Here is a 21,002-nt window from a genome sequence, read left to right on the forward strand (position 1 = left end):
GTTTATGACTGATATTAGCATTTAATTCTGATCGGGTCTTAGGTTTCTGCCATTTGTAATTTTAAGGGAAAAACTGGAAAAGATTACAAAAAGTATCTTTCAAGTCAGATTGATATCCTGAGGATTTTATTAATATATCCTCTAGTTTTTTTGCAAATAAATTGAGTGTGATATGTCCCTGCCTTCTGCTTTTATTTTAAGTTTCACAATCTAGCTTTGAGCCATTCCAAACTGGGCTTTTCTTATTGCTGTGTGCAATGGAAATGAAGTTATATGGCAAAGAAAGGTCAATATATTTTAGACAACCATTTTCTCAACATTTCTCCTTATTTCTAGAGCACTCTTAAAATGGCTGTGCAGACTGGAAATTCAGGAAGTTGTGGTCTCTACAGAGCTGCGGCACAAAAAGCTACAAAATGATTAATATAATTTCTCTAGGAACAATTACAATTTTTAATCTGCTGTATGTCCTAATAAATTAGAAAACAAGTTCAGTTATGGGCATATTTTTAAATTAATGCTGCTTGAATTAGGAATTAGAAAGCAGATTTCTCCAATTAGATTTTGAATTGATTTTGTGTGTATATGTACACACACACACACACACACACACACACAGAGAGAGAGAGAGAGAGAGAGAGAGAGAGAGAGAGAGATAGCACCCATTCTCCCTCTGATATATTGACCTGGTTCACATAATACCACAAATTACTTATACCAGTATAGTGCAAAGTGGCTCGGAGCCTGCCATTTCCTAATATTTTTTCCACTTTGAAAAAAAAAGCTTCAAAATCTTTGCTTTATAAGATAATTACTGCAAGATTATTATATGTACAAAAATGAAAAGATTCTGAAATACCCACAAGAGAGAAATAGCTGGTGTAGAGGACAGAATTAGCAAAGATTATACAATTGACTTGTTTGATTAGAATTCACCATAAAGAATAAAAGAATTGGAAGGAACCCTGGATTCTTCTATTCCAATTTCCTACTCAAACAGGAGACCCCACATTATTTCAGACAAATGGCTGCCCAGTCTTTTTTTAAAAAACCTCCAGTAATGGAGCACCCACAACTTTTGAGGTCAAGCCATTTCTCTTGTTTATTATACTTATTGCCAGAGAAGTTCTCCTTGGTTCTAGGTTGGATCTCTGCTTCATAAATTTCCATCTGTTACTTCTTATCCTGCTCTCATGTGCTTTGGAAAATAAGTTGATCTTCTCTTCTCTGTGACAGCCCCTCAAATATTGGAAGACTACTATTATGTCACCCTCCAACCTTTCTGTTTATTAGACTAAACATGCTTAATTTCTGCAACTGCTCATAATATATTTTAGTCTCCAGGCCCTTAATAACCTTTGCTGCTTTTCTCTGTACTCTTTCTAGAGTCTCAACATCTTTTTTGTATCATGGTGCCAAAACAGGAGATAGTATTCCAAGGGTGATCTTTCAAAAGCTGTATAAAGTGGTACTACCATTTCATGTGATCTTGATTCTGTCCCTTTGTTAATGCAGCTTAGGACTGGATTGGGTTTTTGGGGGGCAGTTGCTGCACATTGCTGGCTCATATTTAAGTGGTTATCCACCAGGATTGCTAGATCTCTCTCACAGTTACTGCTGTTAACAAGTACCACGTATTCTGTACCTTTGCATTTGGTTTTCTTGCTTAAGTGTAAAACCTTATTTTTCTCACAGTGAATTATATTTTTTTGATTAGAGTCCAGTGTTTAAATCTGTCAAGATCCTTTTGGATCTTGAGCTTATCTTCTAAAACGTGGGCTATTCGCCCCAGCTTGATATCATCTACAAATTTGATGAATTCTCCTTCTATTTCCTACTTTGAATCATTGATGAAAATGTTGAAGAGTACTAAGCTTAAGACAGAACCTAATTACATTTAGTAGTAATTTCAAGCCAATAACTATATTTAGTAATGACTAGAAACCCCTTTTGGATTTTTGACTGAAAAAAAATTGAACTCATATTTATGGCTTTAATGATTAGAAAGGATAGGCTTTGGAAAGATAGAAATTATGTTGTAACTTTAGAGAAAAATGGTAAAATATAAATGCACTTGTAACTGCTGTTAAGAAGACCAGAAACTGTTTTCTTTCTCTCCTCTCCTCCCCTTTCCCTCCTCTTTTCTATTTATTTCTTTGCACTTTTTTCACTTATTTCTTTTCCTTACTTTCCTTACTTTTCTCTTTCAAATAGAGTTTTGTTTCTATTCTTTTAAATTTTTCTTCAACTTTATACACACACGTGTGTGTATGTGGATAAAAATCTGTGGCATCTATTGGATGTTATGCTAGCAGATTGAGTTGAGGAGTCTTACTTACTTTTTTCCACCCCATTTCTATTTAGCCTGTGTGACCACGGGAAGTGTAATATAAAATGAGTGTTGAGATGACATTCTCAAAGAAACTCAGGTATTTAAAATTATAAATGGCTTGTAGTATTAATTTCACCACTTAGGCAGACAGTTAGACAGATTAACAGAGTTGGAAGGAACCTTGTAGGTCATCTAGTCTAATCACCCCTCCCAGCAGGAGACCCTACACCATTTCTGACAGATGGCAGTTCAGTCTTTGATTGGATCCAAGATGCATCCCTTTCATCCCAGTTATTGACTGGGTTAGGATATTTAAGTGGGATATTAGCTCTCTTTGATTAAGCTCATTAGGCAAACAGCTCTTGGATACTATTCAAGGCATGCAAAACTGCTTATAATCTTTGCAGTTCTTATGAAGCGAAAGTGTAAAACGATGGCTTATATATACAGTGGGGATAGTGCATTGTAGCTAATCTTTAAAATATATATTTCTTATAATAGACAGAAACCAAAATGGCTAGCAAACACTAGAACACTGGGCCATATCTAAAAAAAATGAAATTCAATGTAGAGAAAAGTAAAGTCCTACACTTAGGCAAGAAAAACCAAAAGTACACATATAGCCTGGGTGAAACCAGGCTCAATAGCAGTAACTGTGAGAGGGATCTTGAAGTCTTAGTGGACAACCAGCTAAATATGAGCCAGCAGTGTGCTGCAGCAGCCTAAATTGTATTAACAGAGGGATACAATCAAGATCAAGGGAAGTACTAATACCACTCTATAAAGCCTTAGTAAGACGACACCTAGAGTACTGCATCCAGTTTTGTTCACCACATTATAAAAAAGATATTGAAACTCTAGAAAGAGTACAGAGAAGAGCAACCAGGATGATTAGGGGACTGGAGGCTAAAACATACAATGAACAGTTGCAGGCTTGGCTAGTCTGGTAAAGAGAAGGACCAGGGGAGACATGATAGCGGTCTTCCAATATCTGAGGGGCTGCCACAGAGAGGAAGGGGTCAAGCTTTTTCTAAAGTGCCTGTAGGCCAGACAAGGAATAATGAATGGAAACTGAATAAAGAGAGATTTAACCCGGAAATAAGGAGAAACTTTCTGACAGTGAGAACAATCAACCAATGGAACAACTTGCCCTCGGAAGTTGTGGGAGCGCCATCACTTGAGACTTTCAAGAAGAGATTGGACTGTCATCTGTCAGAAATGGTGTAAGGTCTCCCACTTGGTCGGGACCTACAAGGTCCTTTCTAACTCTGATTATCTGTTATCTGTTATCTAAATCAGGTTTTTATGTGGGGCAAGCTTAATGGATCTTAACGTCAATGGCTTCAGTAGGGATGGGGTTGAATTTGTAAGGTCTGGCCAGTTTACTCATAATCCTATCACTTGTGCTTTATTTCTTGTATTCTGTCATTCTTAGGATATCGTCTTAATGATGGTTTCTGGCACTCAGTGTCCTTGATAGTACGAGAATCCTCAGCTGTTATCACTATTGATGATCAGAATGATGCCAGTTTCCGTGTTGACCGAGACATCCAGTTGCGTACTGGGAGCCAGTACTTTTTTGGAGGTACATAGTAAACTGTTCTGGGAAAAAAGCTCAGATGAACTTCCATAGCTGACCTTATTTGACTGTGAGACCTGAAATCTAACACAGCTGCTGAACATTAAAATGGGGAAGACTAGTTTAAGATGTGTTATAGTTTTTAGTAGCTTCTCTCTGTTTAGGAGTGAGTTTTGTAGGTATAGTGATTTCAAAAATAAGCATTAAAAGAAATAATAAAGCATCTGCAAAGCTTGGGATGCACAGCTTTCCAGATATACAGAGCAACCACACTATGTGCATGTCAATTTTGCACAATTTAGCATTTGGATTTTCAGAATCAGTACTTTATTTGATTTTAATTTAAAGCTGTAAATTGGAATTACTGGATGGTTAAGCCTGAAGGTACAGTATTTAAACAATTTCAGGGTAATGGAAAACAGGATTATGAACAGAGAAGGATAAATGATCCTGTTGTTTGTTCCTAGGAAAAAACACATCTCTTTAAAGAGTTGCAAATAGGCAGTCGTATATTTGCACTCCCATATCTCTAAAGCACCCTTTTGCATTCAAGACAAAATTGCACTAAACAACCCTAATGATTAATTGAAAATTATGACATTTTACTTCCATAAAACATTTTTTGGTTTTATTGTCTGGATTTGGGATTAGAGGACCATAGTAATCAGTGTCCCCTGGGACCCATTATTTGTTAAATACAAATTAATATGGACCTAATCCACTGAGGTAAATATAATCTTTGTATTTCTTTCTTTTGTGTGTATGGCTGTGTTGATGTTCTATAGGGTGCCCCAGGCCAGCACTACGAACTGGCTGCCTGTCCAATCAGACAGCTTTTCATGGCTGCATGCAGATGGTCAGTGTGGATCGCCAGCCGATAGAATTGGACATGGTTCGTCAGCATCGGCTCGGCAAATACTTTGAGGTGTACTTCAATGTGTGTGGCATCACCGACAGGTATATCTGTGAGAAGTAAAGTCTGGGTGGGCATAATTGGGTCTTAAATGATGGTGCAACTGAGAGATCCATTTGTAGCATTAGTCTGGTGATCTTATGTAGGTCATTGTTAGCTGAACAATCTTTCTGTCCACTTCATGTGTCAAAAGGAGGTAGCTGAATCTAAGCAAGTTTTAATCTTGCCAATGTCTGCATAGCCCAGGATGTCAGGAGCATGTAGATGTAATAATGACAAAAATATATAAATAAAATTAGCTGCTCTAAGCTGCTGTGAGTTAGGTAAAATAAAGGTAAGAGACAAATAAGCATTAGTTTTGCAGAAATCCTAAAGAATTTCTTTATGTAGTACTTAGATGCTCCATGGAGCTTCCCGCCTTTGGTGTTTGGTGTTGATAGGAGCAATTTTAACTTTGCAACACAGATAGCTGAACATTTTATAACATTTGAAAATTTTTGAAGAAGTGTCTTGCACATGGATCAGGAAAAAAGTACCCACATTTCTCAAAAACGTAGATCTGTGCTGGTAGAAGAGTTCCAGTGGTAACTTGCTTTTTTTTTTTTGTCCCAGGTGTACCCCCAACATGTGTGAACATGGCAGTCGATGCATCCAATCCTGGGATGACTTCACTTGTCTCTGTGACTTGACGGGATACATGGGGGAGACCTGCCATACTCGTGAGCCTGAAGGGGCGAGTGAGGGAGGATTGAAAGGGCTTCTGAACATGGATAGCTTTTTCACTTCCTTCTTTCTCTTTTAGCTGTTTACAAGGAAAGCTGTGAAGCTTATCGAATCAGGGGGAAAGTGTCTGGGAACTACACCATTGATCCAGATGGCAGCGGACCTCTCAAACCTTTTACTGTATATTGTGACATGAGAGGTACGGGTAATGGATGGGAATTCAGCCTTTCCCCTTATGTCAGGGACATTGAAATGCTCTAGGAACTTCTCTCCTAGAGATTTGGAAATTGGCTCTAATTAAATTTGGGAAGTTATTCAGAAACATGAAAGAGGAGAAAAGGCAGTTGTATCTTGTAGGTGCCCAATTTTCAGGCAATCTAGATGTGTGGACATCAACTCCCAGATTTTTCAGTAATGCCCATTCTGTCTGGGAAATTTCTGTTGGAAATTTTTCAGCTAGATAGAGGTGATCTTCAATTTGAACTGTTGCCTGTCCACTTGTACTTTCCAGAGGACCGTGCATGGACCATTGTTCGTCACAATCGTCATTGGCTCACAAAAGTATCAGGCTATAGCCCAGAAAGGCCTTTCCTGGGCACAGTTGACTACTGGAATGCATCCTGGGGGGAAGTATCAGCCCTGGCAAATGCCTCCGAGTACTGTGAGCAGCAAATAGAATTCCACTGTTACTTCTCTCGCCTACTCAACACCCAGAGTGAGTATGTATGACCTTCTTTCATTCTATGGATGGTATGGATTTGCACACATATTTTGAGCCAAGAGCTTGGAATATATTTGGATTCCTTGCTGCCCTCGAGCCAAGAACTTGGCTCTTTGTTTCCTGGCATTTCATTACTCAGTTCTAGTGAGTGTGGAGTTTGCTCTCTTGCTCACTAGGGAGCTAAGAAGCTCGCTAGTGAGCAAACCTAACACTCGGTAGCACTGATGATGTTACCTAATTGGTAACAAGCAGACATCTACAAGCAAACAAGCAAAATAAGGGAGCACCAAAGACTCCAACCCTGATTTGCATAATATTACCTCCTGTTGGCGCTAAGAATATATATTGAGAAGTTATTATAGCTGTTTATTTTGGACAACTTACTTTGCTTTTCAGCTGAGAGAAAGTTGAGGAGCCATTCAAGGGATATTTATATATCTCTCAAATAGGCAGTGTAAGTCACAAAATTTGGCAGTGTGAGGTAAGAAAGGATACAACTGGAAAGAGAACTTGGAATTCTGATAATAAGCACAGTATGAAAAGGAGAAAAAAAATGAAATATATTCCATACTAGGAATTACTAAGAATGGGATTGAAACAAAATAATGGGTATATTAATGTTTCATCTACTTTTAATCAGCTAAAAATGTGCTTTAATGCCCTTTCTGTTTGCCCTGCTGTAAACACAAATGACTAAAGCTGAAAGTCATTGAAAAAACTCATTAAGAAGCTGGATCTTTCTCTACTAAAAAACCTTCCCACCTTTCCACCCTCTAGATGTACTAGGAATTTCAGGAGTGAGAGTTCCCATCACAGCTGAACAGCGAGGGCTAAGTGTTGGAATTTTATAATTTAGGGGAAAAAGATGAGTTAGGGCAGTGATCCCCAACCTTTTTGACGCCGCGGCCCGGTACCGGCATCAGCTGGGCGCCGCGCCCGGTACCGCATCAACTGGGCGCCGCCATCTTTTTGACGAAAAAGTGCTTCCGGTGACCTCACCGAAGCACTTTTTCGTCAAAAAGATGGCGGCGCAGCGCCCGTGAGCTTTTCGGTAGAAATGGCTTTCTACCCGGAAAAGCTCATCGAAGCATGCCGCCATCTTTTTGATGAAAAAGTGCTTCGGTGAGCTTACTACCCGGAAAAGCTCACCGGAAGCACTTTTTACCAAAAAAGATGGCGGCGCCCAGCAACCAGCGCCCGGTAAGACTTGTTCCGCTGACCGGTACGGTCCGCGGACCGGCGGTTGGGGACCCCTGAGTTAGGGAACATAATAAATGTGCAATGAAATCAATTGTGGTATTGAGAAAAGCAATGTGAATCATGCGATTTACCAAATGAAGGAGATAACATGTTTTTTTCACAACTAAGTTGTGATCATCTTAAAAACAACTTGATGACTTCTGTAGAATTTAGGTGCAGCTTTTGGTCTAAATCAGCAGGGGACTTTTCTATCCAATTTGAATTCTACCTTATTTTCTCTTAGCTGGGATGCCTCTAAGTTTCTGGATGGGACGAAATGAAGAACGTCATTATTACTGGGGAGGCTCTCCTCCAGGCCTGGGGCGCTGTGCATGTGGCATGGAGAAGAGTTGTGCCAATCCCCTTTTCTATTGCAACTGTGATGCTGAACACTTGATGTGGTGAGATTTGGTTCCATCCTCTCTCAAAGGGTTCTGGGTGATGATACATTGTGAACTGAGTATTTCTAATAAATGATGAGAGTCTGTTTATCATTGCCTACTCCAGGCGAGCAGATAAAGGGCTGCTGAATTTTGTTGACCATCTTCCAGTCACGCAAGTTGTAGTGAGCGATACAAACCGTACTGGATCAGAGGCTCAGTTCTATGTGGGTCCATTGCGTTGCTATGGAGACCGTGAGTAGTGGACAGAGTGGGAGTTGATGTAATGGTCTTTTTCTGTGGATCTCTCAGACTGGGACAGGAGTCCTCAGGTTTATGGGTTGTATCAGTGGTGGGCTTCAAAAATTTTAGCCTGATTGCTGGGTGAGCATGGCCATGATGGGCGTGGCCAAGTTGGCCTCCTGCACCATGGCAGGGGGGAATTTGCCTTCCTCGGCCTCCAGAAGCTTCCCTCGAGCGTCCGAGAGGGCGAAAAGGGCCTCCCCAGGCTCTGGAGGCTCTCTTGAAGCTGGAAATGAGCCCAATTCTGGCCTTCCCAAACTTTTGTTCTCCGTGCGCTTCTGTGCATGCCCTGCACTTACCTGCATCCAAAATAGGCCACGTAGGGACTCTTGGGAGGAGTCTGCAACTGTTCATTGTATGTTTTAGCCTCCAGTCCCTTAATCATCCTGGTTGCTCTTCTCTGTACTTTTTCTAGAGTCTCAACATCTTTTTTATAATGAGGTGAACAAAACTGGATGCAGTACTCTAGGTGTCGTCTTACTAAGGCTTTATAGAGTGGTATTAGTACTTCCCTTGATCTTGATTGTATCCCTCTGTTAATGCAACTTAGGATTGCATTGGCTTTTTTGGCTGCTGCTGCACACTGCTGGCTCATATTTAGCTGGTTGTCCACTAAGACTCCAAGATCCCTCTCACAGTTACTGCTATTGAGCCTGATTTCACCCAGTCTATATGTGTACTTTTGGTTTTTCTTGCCTAAGTGTAGGACTTTACTTTTCTCTACATTGAATTTCATTTTGTTAGATATGGCCCAGTATTCTGGTCTGTCAAGATCCATCTGGATCTTGAGCCTATCTTCTTGGGTGTTAGCTATTCCTGCCAGCTTAGTATCATCTGCAAATTTGGTAAGTTCCCCTTCTATTCCCTCATCTAAGTCATTAATGAAGATATTGAAGAGTACTGGACCTAAGACGGAACCTTGTGGCACCCCATTGCTTACTTCTCTCCATGTAGATTAGACCCATTAAGGACTACTCGTTGAGTACGGTTTGCCAGCCAGTTGCAAGTCCATCTAGTGGTGGTGCTATCTATTCCACCTTTTTCTAGCTTACTAAGAAGTAGGTTGTGGTCTACTTTGTCGAATCCCTTGCTGAAATCACACACACACACACACACACACACACACACACACACACACACGCAAATATGTTTCTGCTTCATCTCTGCTCATAGTCACCCATGTTCCCTTCTTGACTATTGCAACATGCTGTATATGGGACTGCCCAGAAGCTTCAATTGGTTAAAAATGCAGTGGCCTGCATGGTTTTATGTAGGCCTAAATGTGCACATGTGTCATCTCTCCTGCAGGAGCTGCATTGTCTGCCAGTTTGCTTCTGGGTCCATTTCAAAGTCCTAAATGCCTTGGGAACAAATTATTTAAAGGTTTTCTTTTCCCAGCCACATCTACCCAATCCACCAGAGTGGGGAGGAAAGGAGTATTATGGGTCCCCTCTCCTAAGGAGGTCCATGTAGTAGGATCAAAAAGAACCTTCCCCGTAGTTGCTCCTTCCTTGTGGAACATTATCCCTGCGGAGAAAAAAAATTGGTGTCCACTTTGAAACTCTTTTGCAAGGCCCTGAAACTCTGGTTTTACTAACAGACCTGGGGACCTCAAAGTAGGATGGAGCACATCATAAAACTCATCTGATTGTAATTATGAAGGAAGATGGGGAGGTATTACTTTTTTATTTTGTATTAGGCTTTTATCTTGTAAGCCAACTGGAGTCACACAGCCACATAAAGTGAGCTGAGCATCCATTTAATTTTTATACATACATGCCTTAACTAAATTGTCAACTGAGTCTAAAATACAATAAAACAAACATTTTCTCATTATACTTTTTTATGATTTGCAGGCAACTCCTGGAATACAGTAACCTTCATCAGGGGAGCAGCTTTGCTTTTTCCTACCTTCAAGGTCAATTTCAGCCTGGATATCAGTTTCTTCTTCAAGACTTCTGCACCAACAGGCACTTTCCTAGAGAATGTGGGCCCGATGAACTTTATCCGCATGGAGCTCAACAGTATGGAATTTAGGCTCCAAAGGGGCATACATTTTTCTTTTAACATAATATAGCATCTTTTATTAGTCCATGGACTTAATTGACTAAATCATTGAGACTGCTACTCCCAAGAGTCTTGCTGGCATATTTATAATAGTGTTGCTAATCATTGGCATGTGGGCTGGCAGGAAATCAAAGAACAAGCCTTCTCCAACTTGCTTTTAACATAAAAGTTGATAAAGCTGTCTGTAGTTGTTTTTTGCCTAAATGAGGATTAATGACACTGATAATAAGGTAAATTGTTGAAATAGGAGATTCTCTGTAATGTTCTTAGTGATGTGTTATGCAGTGGGAGAGATTAGGATATCGGGACAATTCAATTCAATTTTATTTCTGTAACTCTTTAATTCTCTCACTTCTTCATAGCTTCTCAAGACTTGGTCTTTGCTTATAACATTGGAAATGGGGATGAGAATTTAACAGTGCACTCAGAGATGCCATTCAATGATAACGAGTGGCATGAAGTGAAAGCAGAGATCAATGTTAAAGTTGCTCGGCTACAAGTTGACTGGTTTCCTTGGGTGATGCGAGCAGCTCCGCCCCAGAGTTTTATCCATCTGAACCTCACTAAACCGCTCTATGTGGGTGAGTAAGAATGTTCACGTGCATATGTATGTGAGGGAAAATTTTTAAAGCATCCCTGTGAAATAATTATGAAAGTTAATCAAAATAATAAATTGAAAAAGGACTTTTTGATTAATAGAACATCAAATTTCAGATTGTGAGTCCAGTTTCTGAAGGGACAGTATCTATTACTCAGTAAATGAATTATATGTAATTATATAAATCTGTGATGGAGCAAATAATTTGAATGTACAGCTCTCTTGGATAAGCTGCACCAGCTCTCAGCTTTTCTTTTGGATGCAATTCAAATAGCCGGCTATCACCTTTAAAGCTGTACATGGCATAGAATCAGGTTATTTGCCTCTCTGTATGAATATTTGCCCCCCCTCACTAGAATGAATAGGTAGGCCTATCCATTTTTCCATCTAGTGCAGTGGTCCCAACCTTTCCAGCTTTGTGGATTGGTGGCGGTGGAAGACAATAGTTCCGCACAAACAGCAGGTGTGTGTGCTCACACAAATAGAGCACAAGCACATTCACCTATCGCTTCTGCAACTCAGTACTGAACAGGCTGCGGCCCAGGGGTTAGGCCCATCCCATTGTAGTGGCACCTCGAGAGCTGCCTTTTTGTTGCTGCCCCTTCTTTATGGAACATCCTGCCATAGGTGACAGGAAGACCCACTTCCTTTAGTCTTCTGGAACAGGGGTCACCAACCTTTTGGAGCTCAGGGGACCACCAAACTCATAATTTTAAATCCTGGGGACCACTAATATGAATTTTGACTGACGGTGGCTTGCTGACGTTGGTGGGAAGGAGGGAGGGAGAGAGAGAGAGAGAGAGATCTGATCTAGCCACCCCTCACACACACACAGATCCCTCACACATCCCACCCCCTCCAAGGCAGCCACATTCCTACTTTTGAGCTCTGTTCTCAGGGGGAGGGGGAGAGAGAGATCTGATCTAACACAGAGCTCTCTCTCTGTCTCTCTCTCACACACACACAAACACACACACACAGACAGACAGATACACCCTCCAAGGCAGCCACATTCCTAGCCTGCTTAGAAGAAGAAAGAAGCGGAAAGAAGCAGCCCGGTGGACAGGCAAGTTTCCCCCCTCCGCCCTTTCCCCGCTCCCCTCACTATCTCATGTTGTTCCGACTCAAGCTTTGTATTCCCACAGGCTGGCCATGTGGGTGGCGTTCTCGCGCAGCCTGGGTTAATTGCTTTGGGGGATGCTCTGGGAGTGATATTTCTCTGCGGACCACCAAAATTTTCTCATGGACCATCAGTGGGCCACAGCCCACCAGTTGGTGACAACTGTTCTGTAATACTATCAGGACCTGACTTTTTATCCAGGCACTGGAATAGAGTGGATAGGTTGTTAAGATATCCCAAGGGAATGACTGAAGGACCAGGTTTTTGTTTTACAATTTATCATTTTATGTTTTTTTAAATAGATCTGGGGTTTTGTTGTTGTGAACCACCCAATGTTGTGTTTTAAAGCAGGCGATCATACAAATATTTTAACTAATTGATTAAATAAATAAAATACACAATCTTTGGGTGTCTAACCAAAAAGACTGAAAGAACTAGCTCACAGTAAAGCAGTAGAGGGCAGAAGAACCAAGGCTATGGATTATGAGGAACTAAAAGCAGACTAGACAGCATGTAGATAATTAAGTGTTCCACACTCCCCCAAATAGATCACGGTACCAAAACAGTGAGCAAAATAGGTATGCCAAGTTTCTAGTTGGACCAAAATGGCTATATTTTCTGAAAGCAATATAAAACTGAACACAATTATTGTACAATCATACCATCAATTGTCCACAAAATAGAAAAGATATTCCAGCGCCTAGCAAACAAAATATATTTGAACTAAACTAAAGCACATGGGTTTTCTTTGCAGAGAATAATTAGCATCTAGGTATATAATGGCTTAGGCCTGTTATATAACTTATTTAAAAAGAGAAGTTTTTCTCTGTTTCCCATTAAACATAATGGAAACATTAATTTACCTCAGTTTTACTTATGGTGGTGATAGGAACTTTTAGGCTTTGTGGAGAGCAGAGCCAATAATATTCAGAGATGCACATGCAGAACCTGATGCAAAGCAAGATGTAGAATTTTGAATCTTGGAATTTCCTTTTATTGCGTGAACAGTGTAGATTTTTCTTTTTTACAAATCTAATTAGTCCTGGGTGTATCTGTTTCAACAGTATATTTAGGGCAAGAGTTGATTCATTTTGTTCTGCTTGCCAACAGTGAATTAGAAATCATTTCTGTAAATAAGACATAAAATCCCTTCCCGTGGGTCCAGATCCACCTTTTATCAACTAAATAATATATGCTTAACAGGATTTTGGACAGAAGCATTTTCTTAATTTGGGAAAGGTGGAACATTTTAAAAGCAAACCCTATCATTGTTCTTAGAATTGGAATCGCCCAATATATTTGATGACAGTAGGTAAGGAGAAATACAAAACATGTTCTTCAATAGTGTATGAAGTCTGAAGAGCTACTGGATTATACAGAAGAAGACAGGCCTTTTTGAAACTTCCAGGATCCACCCCAATGATTTTTCAAAAATATTTGGTTGAAACCTATTGCAACAGTTTGCACAGCAAGATAGGGTTGATTAAGCTAGCTAGACTTCTGTTTCTAAATACAGCCATTTATTTCTCCTTCTGTAGGATCTGCCGAATACAACTTGCATCCATTCTTGGGGTGTTTGCGAGGTTTGCACATGAATGGGGTGACCCTAAACTTGGAGGGGAAAGCCAATGAAACAGAAGGGGTTCTGGTAAACTGCACTGGACATTGTCGAAACCCCTTGATACCATGCCAGAATCATGGCACCTGCTGGGAGCACTACAGCCACTACACATGCAACTGCACAGTCTCTGCATTTGAAGGGCCTTTCTGCAATCATGGTGAGATCTGGGACTAAGGGCAGGAGGGCTGGCATAATTTGCTTCAGCAGCCTTCTTCACCTTGATGTTTTTTGGATATACTTGGCTATGCTAGCAGGAAAGTAACCCAAGAGCCACCAAGGCCAGAAAGAAAGGGAAGGCTTGCAAAAGAGCTTGAGTAACAAGGGAGGTGGAAAGAAAGCAGTTTTTTTTCCTGGCTTGGATTTTGTCTTCCCTTAACTGTTGTCTTATTTTGTTGTTTCTTGGCAGAAATTGGTGCCTACTTTGAACAAGGCATGTGGGTGCGCTATAATATCCTAACAACACCATTGTCTGTGGTACAGGAATTTGCCAACATACTCCAACAACCACTTCAGCCACTCCCTGGCTACAATGTGACAGGGGAGGAAGTGGGACTCAGCTTCCGCACCACTTCAGCCCCCGCAGTCCTTCTCTATGTCAGCACCTTTGTCCATGACTTCATGGCCATTTTGATCCGTGAGGATGGTAAGCATGACTTGCATAGCTTCCAGGCACTTTCTGGAGTTGATGCCTCCTTCTTCTGCACTTACTTTCCATTCCCTTCCTGCCTCTCAACAGAAAGGGTGGGAGTCCTTTCTCACCTTCCAGGACCTTGAGAAAGAGGCATGATCCCCACTGCCTCCCCCAAAACATTCCAGAATGTTTTCACATGGTGATTTAGAGAGGTCACTTAAAAATGTCAGATTGTCCTACTTAATGGGAAGAACATTTCATCAGGATACTCCCAATGATCAACCTTTAGATTGTTTGACAAATGACTGTTTCGTCAGCTTCTGAATGGATTTTCCCTGAAAAGAAAATAATTTTGGGGGGGAAAATCTGCATTTCTTGTAATATTCCCAAAGAAATGTGGTTTGTGTAATAAAAACATCACCCCAAAACGTATGTTTACTTTTTGTTTTATTTCTATGATGGCTTTCCTTGGGGAACTGTTGGCAGATCTCTTACTAAAACATCTTTCTGAGCTGAGTAAATGAAAACAATAAAAAGGCAGTGTCCACCCTAGAAAACATTAAGAAATAGATTGAAAATTAAACGGATGAAACTGTGCAGTAATATTATAGTTTTCCAGTGATACATTCCTCCGGTCATTTTGTCTTAAAGAGTGTTGGAAAGTTAGAAAACAAGATATCTTAAGTGAACAGATTTTATTTTTAACCAACAGTGCAAAATACGCCACTGCTATTTTTTGTACTATTATAGAAGTCAGTGCTGTACGATTCAGTGATGGTCACTTAGAGAGAGTTTTTTTTTTCAAGCTTAAGAAAGAAATTATTGGTGGTTGTTAAGAGATAATTTTAAAAATTGTGTAGATATTGTATTTAATTTCCCCAAAGTACTGAGGGACATGTTGGAAGCAAAATGGACTACTTGGTGAATCTTTTGTCCAGATTCAGCAAAGTTCTTGGCCTCTTAAATGTAGAAAATTCCACTTAATAAACTGAAATTATATTCTGTCTTCTCAGTGTTCTCAGTAGTGGTGATTTTCCTCTGACTCTGCCGCATAAGGGTGCAGGGACTGAACTCTTGGTCACCTTGTACTATTAATGCTTTTCTCATAGGTACACTACAGCTACGTTATCAACTGGGGATCTTCCCTTTCAGCTTGACTTTGAGCACACGCTCAGTGGCTGATGGGCAGCCACATAGAATCAATATTACTCGTGTCAATCGGACTTTGTACACACAGGTATCTACAGCTTTTTATCCATCACATGGGTGTGATAAAAAAAAAGGATGGGATAGGTTTATAATTCTTGATTAAATATAGAAGAGGGTAGTAAAATTTTCTCTTTTTAGTGGGAAATAGGTTTTCTTTGAACTGAAAGCATTTGTGTATAAGTCTGTATAATTTTCTTTTGGATTTTAGACAATCTTCTTAATATCTTTCATCTCTCTCTCTCTCTCATCTAGTTGGATTATTATCCTCTCATGATAAATCAGTTCTCTGTCTTTGTGGACAGCAAACTTGATTCTCCCAAGGCACTCTATCTTGGGCGTTTTATGGGTGAGTAAGAACAATAGGTCTTGCCCATTCCTGATGCCCCTAGGCCCGTTGCCATTTTCTTAGGCTTTCATGGCATCCCTATCTCATATTACAACTCTTTTTATGTTTCTAAAGCACTATGCATCCTTATCTTCAACTTCAAATTGGAATTATTTTCTTCTTTTTATTTTTCTGTATTCTTCTGTTTCCTATCCTCTGTATCTTCTTTGTAGGATAGCAGTGTCCTCTTAGCAAAACAAAATCAGTTCCAAAACAGAATGGAGAAAACTAACAAACAAACAAAATAAAAAAGTGATTCTACACAGGTGGTCCTCGTCTTACAATTGGGCCAAATATTTCAGTTGCTAAGCAAGACTCTTGCCAAGTGAATTTTGCCCATTTTATGACCTTTCTTGCTGCAGTTGTTAAATGAATCACTGCGTTTGGTAAGTTAGTAACACAGTTGTTAAGTGACTTTCCCACTGACTTTGCTGTCAGAAGGTTGAAAAAAGGTGATCATATGACCCTGGGACACTGCAGCCGTCGTAAATATGAACCAGTTGTCAAGCGTCTGAATTTTGATCACATGTCCATGGCACTGCTGCAGCAATCATAAGTGTGAAAAAGGGTCAAGTCACCTTTTTGAATGCTGTTGTAACTTCAAACGGTCATTAAACAAATGGTTGTAAGTTGAGAGCTACTTGTGTACATGGTGACAATACAATTGTGTCTACGAAGACTTTGTGACAATAGTGGTTTTATTGATAACTGCCCAGAAATGCTTTGCTACTGCTTTCTTCTGGGATATGTTTGCAGTTTCCTAGCATTTTCTCAATCTAGTTTATAAACCTGAGATTATTTGATGATTTCCTATCCAAGTGCTAATTAGGTTTGAGCCTATTTAGCTTTCCCCCCCAAGATTTCCCACAGTTGGTTAGATGCCACCACGTCTATGAAAGTTTGTAAGACACATTCTCTTTCTCCCTTTCTCTGTCACATATTCACACACTATTATATTTGTAATCTGTTGCTAGGATAGCTTGTTACTGGGCAGATTAAAAGTATTAATTTAAAATATAAAGAAATCAAAATGGTCTAGCAGCCAAAGAGTGAACCTGTAGAATGCAGTGATAGTTTTGGAAGGATCTAACAGCTAACAACTCACTTCCTGGTTATATAGCAATAGCACTTAGATTTATATAGTGCTTTACAGTGCTTTACAGCTCTTTCTAAGTGGTTACAGAGTCAGCATATTGCCCCCAACAATCTGGATCCTTGTTTTACCCACCTTGGAAGGATGGAAGGCTGAGTGAGTGGTGGGATTTGAACTGCCAAATTGTAGACAGCTGGCTACAGTAGAAGTAGCTTGCAGTATTGCACTCTAACCACTACGCCACAGAGGCTCCTTATGATGCAAAACGCAGCATATGCAGCCTGCCGTACCCCCCGCCCCTAGATATAATAGAAGGGAGAGAACATGCACATACACAACATATAATACACCTGACCTGGTTAGACCTTCATATCCACACATGCAATAGCCATCCAAATTAGAACATCCAAGGATTAATGGAAAAAGGAGATACCAGATGCTCAAGCTGGCTTTAGAAAAGGTTAAGCAACACAAAACATTATTGCTGATGCCCTCTGGATAATTCAGAAAGCCAAAGAACATTAAAAAAAAAACCCTCAGTATGTGCTCCATTGAATGTATCAGTCACATTAAGCTGTGGAAAGTGCTCAGAAAAATGGGGAGCTTGTTTTCCTGATGTCTCATTATTGTAAATATTAAGTCTGATATCTTAACAGTTAAAAGGGATATAGAAATAAGAAACCAAGAGAATGACATGCATAATTTTGGCTGTATTGGATTTACAAAAGAAGCTTGCTAAAACTTTGAAAAAAAAATGTGAGAAGAGGCAAAGAAAAAAAATATCAAGTTGTAGGATCTTGTTTTTTCACCCAATTCTGAATTGAATCTTGTTTTTTGCCCATGTGGACAATCTGAACAATGCGTACCCTCTTTGCCTTCCGAGAGATAATGAAATAATTTCCCCATATTCTCCAGATTAGGATCACAGCAACTCCTACTGTTTTCACAGCCCTTATCATAGGCCAGGGATCCCCAAACTTGGCAACTTTAAGATTTGTAGACTTCAGCTCCCGAATTCTCCAGCCAGCTATGCAAATCTTAAAGTTGCCAAGTTTGGAGACCTCTGTCATAGGCCTTTCATTTTCAAATGGATAGTGCTCATTATAAGAGTAGAAGTAGGAAGGATTTTCCCCCCATATTTTTTTCTATCTCACCATCCTCAACCTTTCGTTTCAATTCAGGCTTTTTCTGTGTGATTAAAAGGGGAAGAGAAGAATGAAGCAAGTACTGTTAATCTGGTTCTCTTCTCTGTTTTTGTCTGCAGAGACAGGAGTGATTGATCCTGAAATCCAGAAATACAATACACCAGGTTTCGTAGGTTGCATCTCGGGGGTGAAGTTCAACAGCATTGTGCCCCTGAAAACCATATTTCGTTCTACTGGCAACAATCCCATCATTCCTTACACCATCAATGGAAAGCTGGTAGAATCCAACTGTGCCTCTATGCCTTCCACCTACATTAAAGTGCCTCCTGAGCTTGATCCATGGTACATAGATCCAGGTAAGACAGTTTAACATGACAATTTTGAAAATGCTGGGCCTATCCTGGAGTATCTAAGGAGATTCTCAGTCATCCAGGTCACGGTTGTCCCAAAGGTGCTTTTTCAAGAGCTAAGTGGACTTTCTGGTTTTTCTCTGAAGAGATTTCACTTCTCATCCAAGAGCCAAAGAAGCTTCTTGGATGAGAAGTGAAACCTCTTCAAAGAAAAAAACAGAAATTCCAGTTACCTCTTGAAAAAGAGCCTTTGAGATTATCCTGGAGTGCCAACTGTATAATCCCAAAAATGAAGAGTGTTCTTTTTTTTTTGAGGCAAGAACTTCACTAGGGGGTACATCTGTTGTTTTTTTTTAATCCGAGTGTGGAACTTTGTTCAAACAGATGCAATGATATTTCAACTAGGAGAGAGGGAGTAATAAATAAAAGGAACCATGTGCATCATCTTGAGATGATTGAAGATGGAAGGTATTCTACATGTGGAAGGCAAAGAGTTTGCTCCTAGAAGAACCTGCCAGACATATCCCTCCCCTCTCCAGGTGCCTTGGCAGAAAAAGCATGTAGGATAGCTAGGAGGAGAGGAGATAGCTCTCAAAATTTGGAAATAATATGCCATATACCTCTCTCCTCCTATTTCCCCCCACAGCAACAATTTGTGAGCTGGGTTGGCCGAGAGAGAATGATTGGCCGAAGGTCATCCAGCTGGCTTTCATGGCTAAGGCGATTTTATGAAGGGAAGAGAGACCATCCAAGAAGGGACTGAGCCAATGAAATCAAAGAGCTGAAGGTGGAGGAGTATATCAAATCTAATTTTAATTATATGTTTTCTTTATGCTTGTTGTAGTGGACTTCTTATACATCCACGATGACGGCTGGGTTGCAGTTATTATTGGAGGTGAGTTATTAATGTGGAAGATGAAAAGGGAGTGAAAGCTATGGGAAGAGCCCAGAGATGGCTAGATTAAGCCCTGTTGGGTTCACCTCAACTACTTCTGGTTTTTCCCTCCCCAGTTGTCCTAATTTTTTTCCCTTTCTTTCCCTATTCTGCCTCTCTTCCCCCAGTTATCTTTTTCCTGCTTCTGCTGTTGGCAGCAGCCCTTCTCTTGATGTACCTTCACCACCACCGTTACAAGGGCTCCTATCATACCAATGAGCCAAAGGCTATCCAGGACTACAACAGTGGTGGAAGTAGTAGTGGTGGTGGGAGTACCAGAGGCAGTGGCAGTGCTGAGCCTGCCACTCTCCCTGCAACTAAGCCTGTTGCCCCTCGGAAAGATCAAAACTTGCCACAGATATTGGAAGAGTCCAAAACAGAATAGCCAACTGGAGCCTGAGGGATTCATCTTCTACTCGTTGGTGCTGGCTGCAGCCTCTTGGCAAGACCAAACCCAAACTGCCAATCGTGCCACTTGCTGGGAGTCTGATTTCTGCCTCTACCCTTCACGGTGTGATGAACTGCCTGGTGCTTTGCCTTGTTCAACTTGCACATCCTGTGGTGTTGCTGTATTTCCCAGTTGGACATAGTTCTTACTGGCAAGTGTCTAATCAAAGATATTTCTGCCTCCCTTCATTTCATTCAGAATAATTGTATTTAGTTATTTGTTTAGTAGTTTATTTATGGGACTTTCATAATGCCTCAATTGATTCCAACTACCGTATTTGCCGGCGTATAAGACGACTTTTTTGCCCCGAAAAACATGCCTCCAAGTGGGGGGGTCGTCTTATACGCGGTATATCCACTGCCGGCTTTCGGATGCTTGTTGGGCGCAGCGAAGGCGCCTCTGGCTTCCTGGATCCCCTGCGTCGCTTCCGCTTCATCCCGCTCGCCTCGCTCCGCCCGAGGCTGCAGCCTTCCTGCTCTTCCCACGGCCCCTGGCACTCTGCCCTGCCGCTGCAGCCCCGGGGATTTCTGGAGGGCGTTTCCGGTGGTGGTGGGGGGTCGTCTTATACGCCGGGTCGTCTTATACGCCGGCAAATACGGTAGATGTTTTGTATCTTTTGAAAAGTTTTAATTGGTGCCTGGGTAGCTGCCAAAATGATATCTATTTTTCCTCAAGTTGTAACCCTTCCCCTACCTCTGGGCCCGCTTTTTTCATATCCTCTTTCTCCATTTTGGTCCTGCAGTTTCTTCTTAAGAGTGGGATGGGAAGGCAAAGGTTACTAGTAGCATACCGTTTCCTGCAGTTTCAACTCTTAGTTTCTTAGAGCGACTTATAGCTAAACTCCAGGGCTTCTTCCACAATTTGAAGAGAGAGACATGACTGTCAATATATACTTCTTTTGGGAAAATGCAATGCAAAATTCATGCTGGCCTTCTCATATGTGATGCGCTAGCACATAGTCTTCCTGATTAATTGCTTAGCATAAAAAAAGCCATTAGTCAAGCCATGCAATGTAGCCGATGTAGAGCCTGGCACATTATATTGTGCCCTGAAAGAAAACAATGTGCAATATAGATATATTTGCCTGCTGATATATAAATAACATATGTATGTATAGCAATAGCGCATGAAAAAAAATCACTTGCACTTTGCTGCCACTTGCTGCTTCATAAATCAGGGGTTTTGAGAATTTAAAATTCTTTCTACATTTT

At 40.7% G+C, this 21,002-nt stretch overlaps 1 protein-coding gene across 1 annotated transcript in view; it reads left to right on the plus strand.

The window, feature by feature from the left end:
* Positions 1 to 20,056, plus strand: part of CNTNAP1 (contactin associated protein 1) — a 44,936-nt gene extending 24,880 nt beyond the window's left edge. The window contains exons 9-24 of the mRNA XM_026679815.2: positions 3,768 to 3,917; positions 4,697 to 4,868; positions 5,437 to 5,543; positions 5,627 to 5,746; positions 6,059 to 6,262; positions 7,752 to 7,908; positions 8,015 to 8,142; positions 10,047 to 10,214; positions 10,620 to 10,838; positions 13,514 to 13,753; positions 14,003 to 14,239; positions 15,337 to 15,464; positions 15,689 to 15,782; positions 18,179 to 18,415; positions 19,254 to 19,304; positions 19,472 to 20,056. Coding sequence (XP_026535600.1) covers positions 3,768 to 3,917; positions 4,697 to 4,868; positions 5,437 to 5,543; positions 5,627 to 5,746; positions 6,059 to 6,262; positions 7,752 to 7,908; positions 8,015 to 8,142; positions 10,047 to 10,214; positions 10,620 to 10,838; positions 13,514 to 13,753; positions 14,003 to 14,239; positions 15,337 to 15,464; positions 15,689 to 15,782; positions 18,179 to 18,415; positions 19,254 to 19,304; positions 19,472 to 19,728 — 2,669 coding nt within the window. The 3' untranslated portion in view covers positions 19,729 to 20,056. The remainder of the gene's footprint in view (positions 1 to 3,767; positions 3,918 to 4,696; positions 4,869 to 5,436; positions 5,544 to 5,626; positions 5,747 to 6,058; positions 6,263 to 7,751; positions 7,909 to 8,014; positions 8,143 to 10,046; positions 10,215 to 10,619; positions 10,839 to 13,513; positions 13,754 to 14,002; positions 14,240 to 15,336; positions 15,465 to 15,688; positions 15,783 to 18,178; positions 18,416 to 19,253; positions 19,305 to 19,471) is intronic.
* The last annotated feature ends 946 nt before the right edge of the window (positions 20,057 to 21,002 follow it).

Source organism: Notechis scutatus, chromosome Z (genome assembly GCF_049901735.1).
Source record: "Notechis scutatus isolate UNSWTSFEM ecotype Mainland chromosome Z, rNotScu1.2, whole genome shotgun sequence".
NCBI lineage: Eukaryota > Metazoa > Chordata > Lepidosauria > Squamata > Elapidae > Notechis > Notechis scutatus.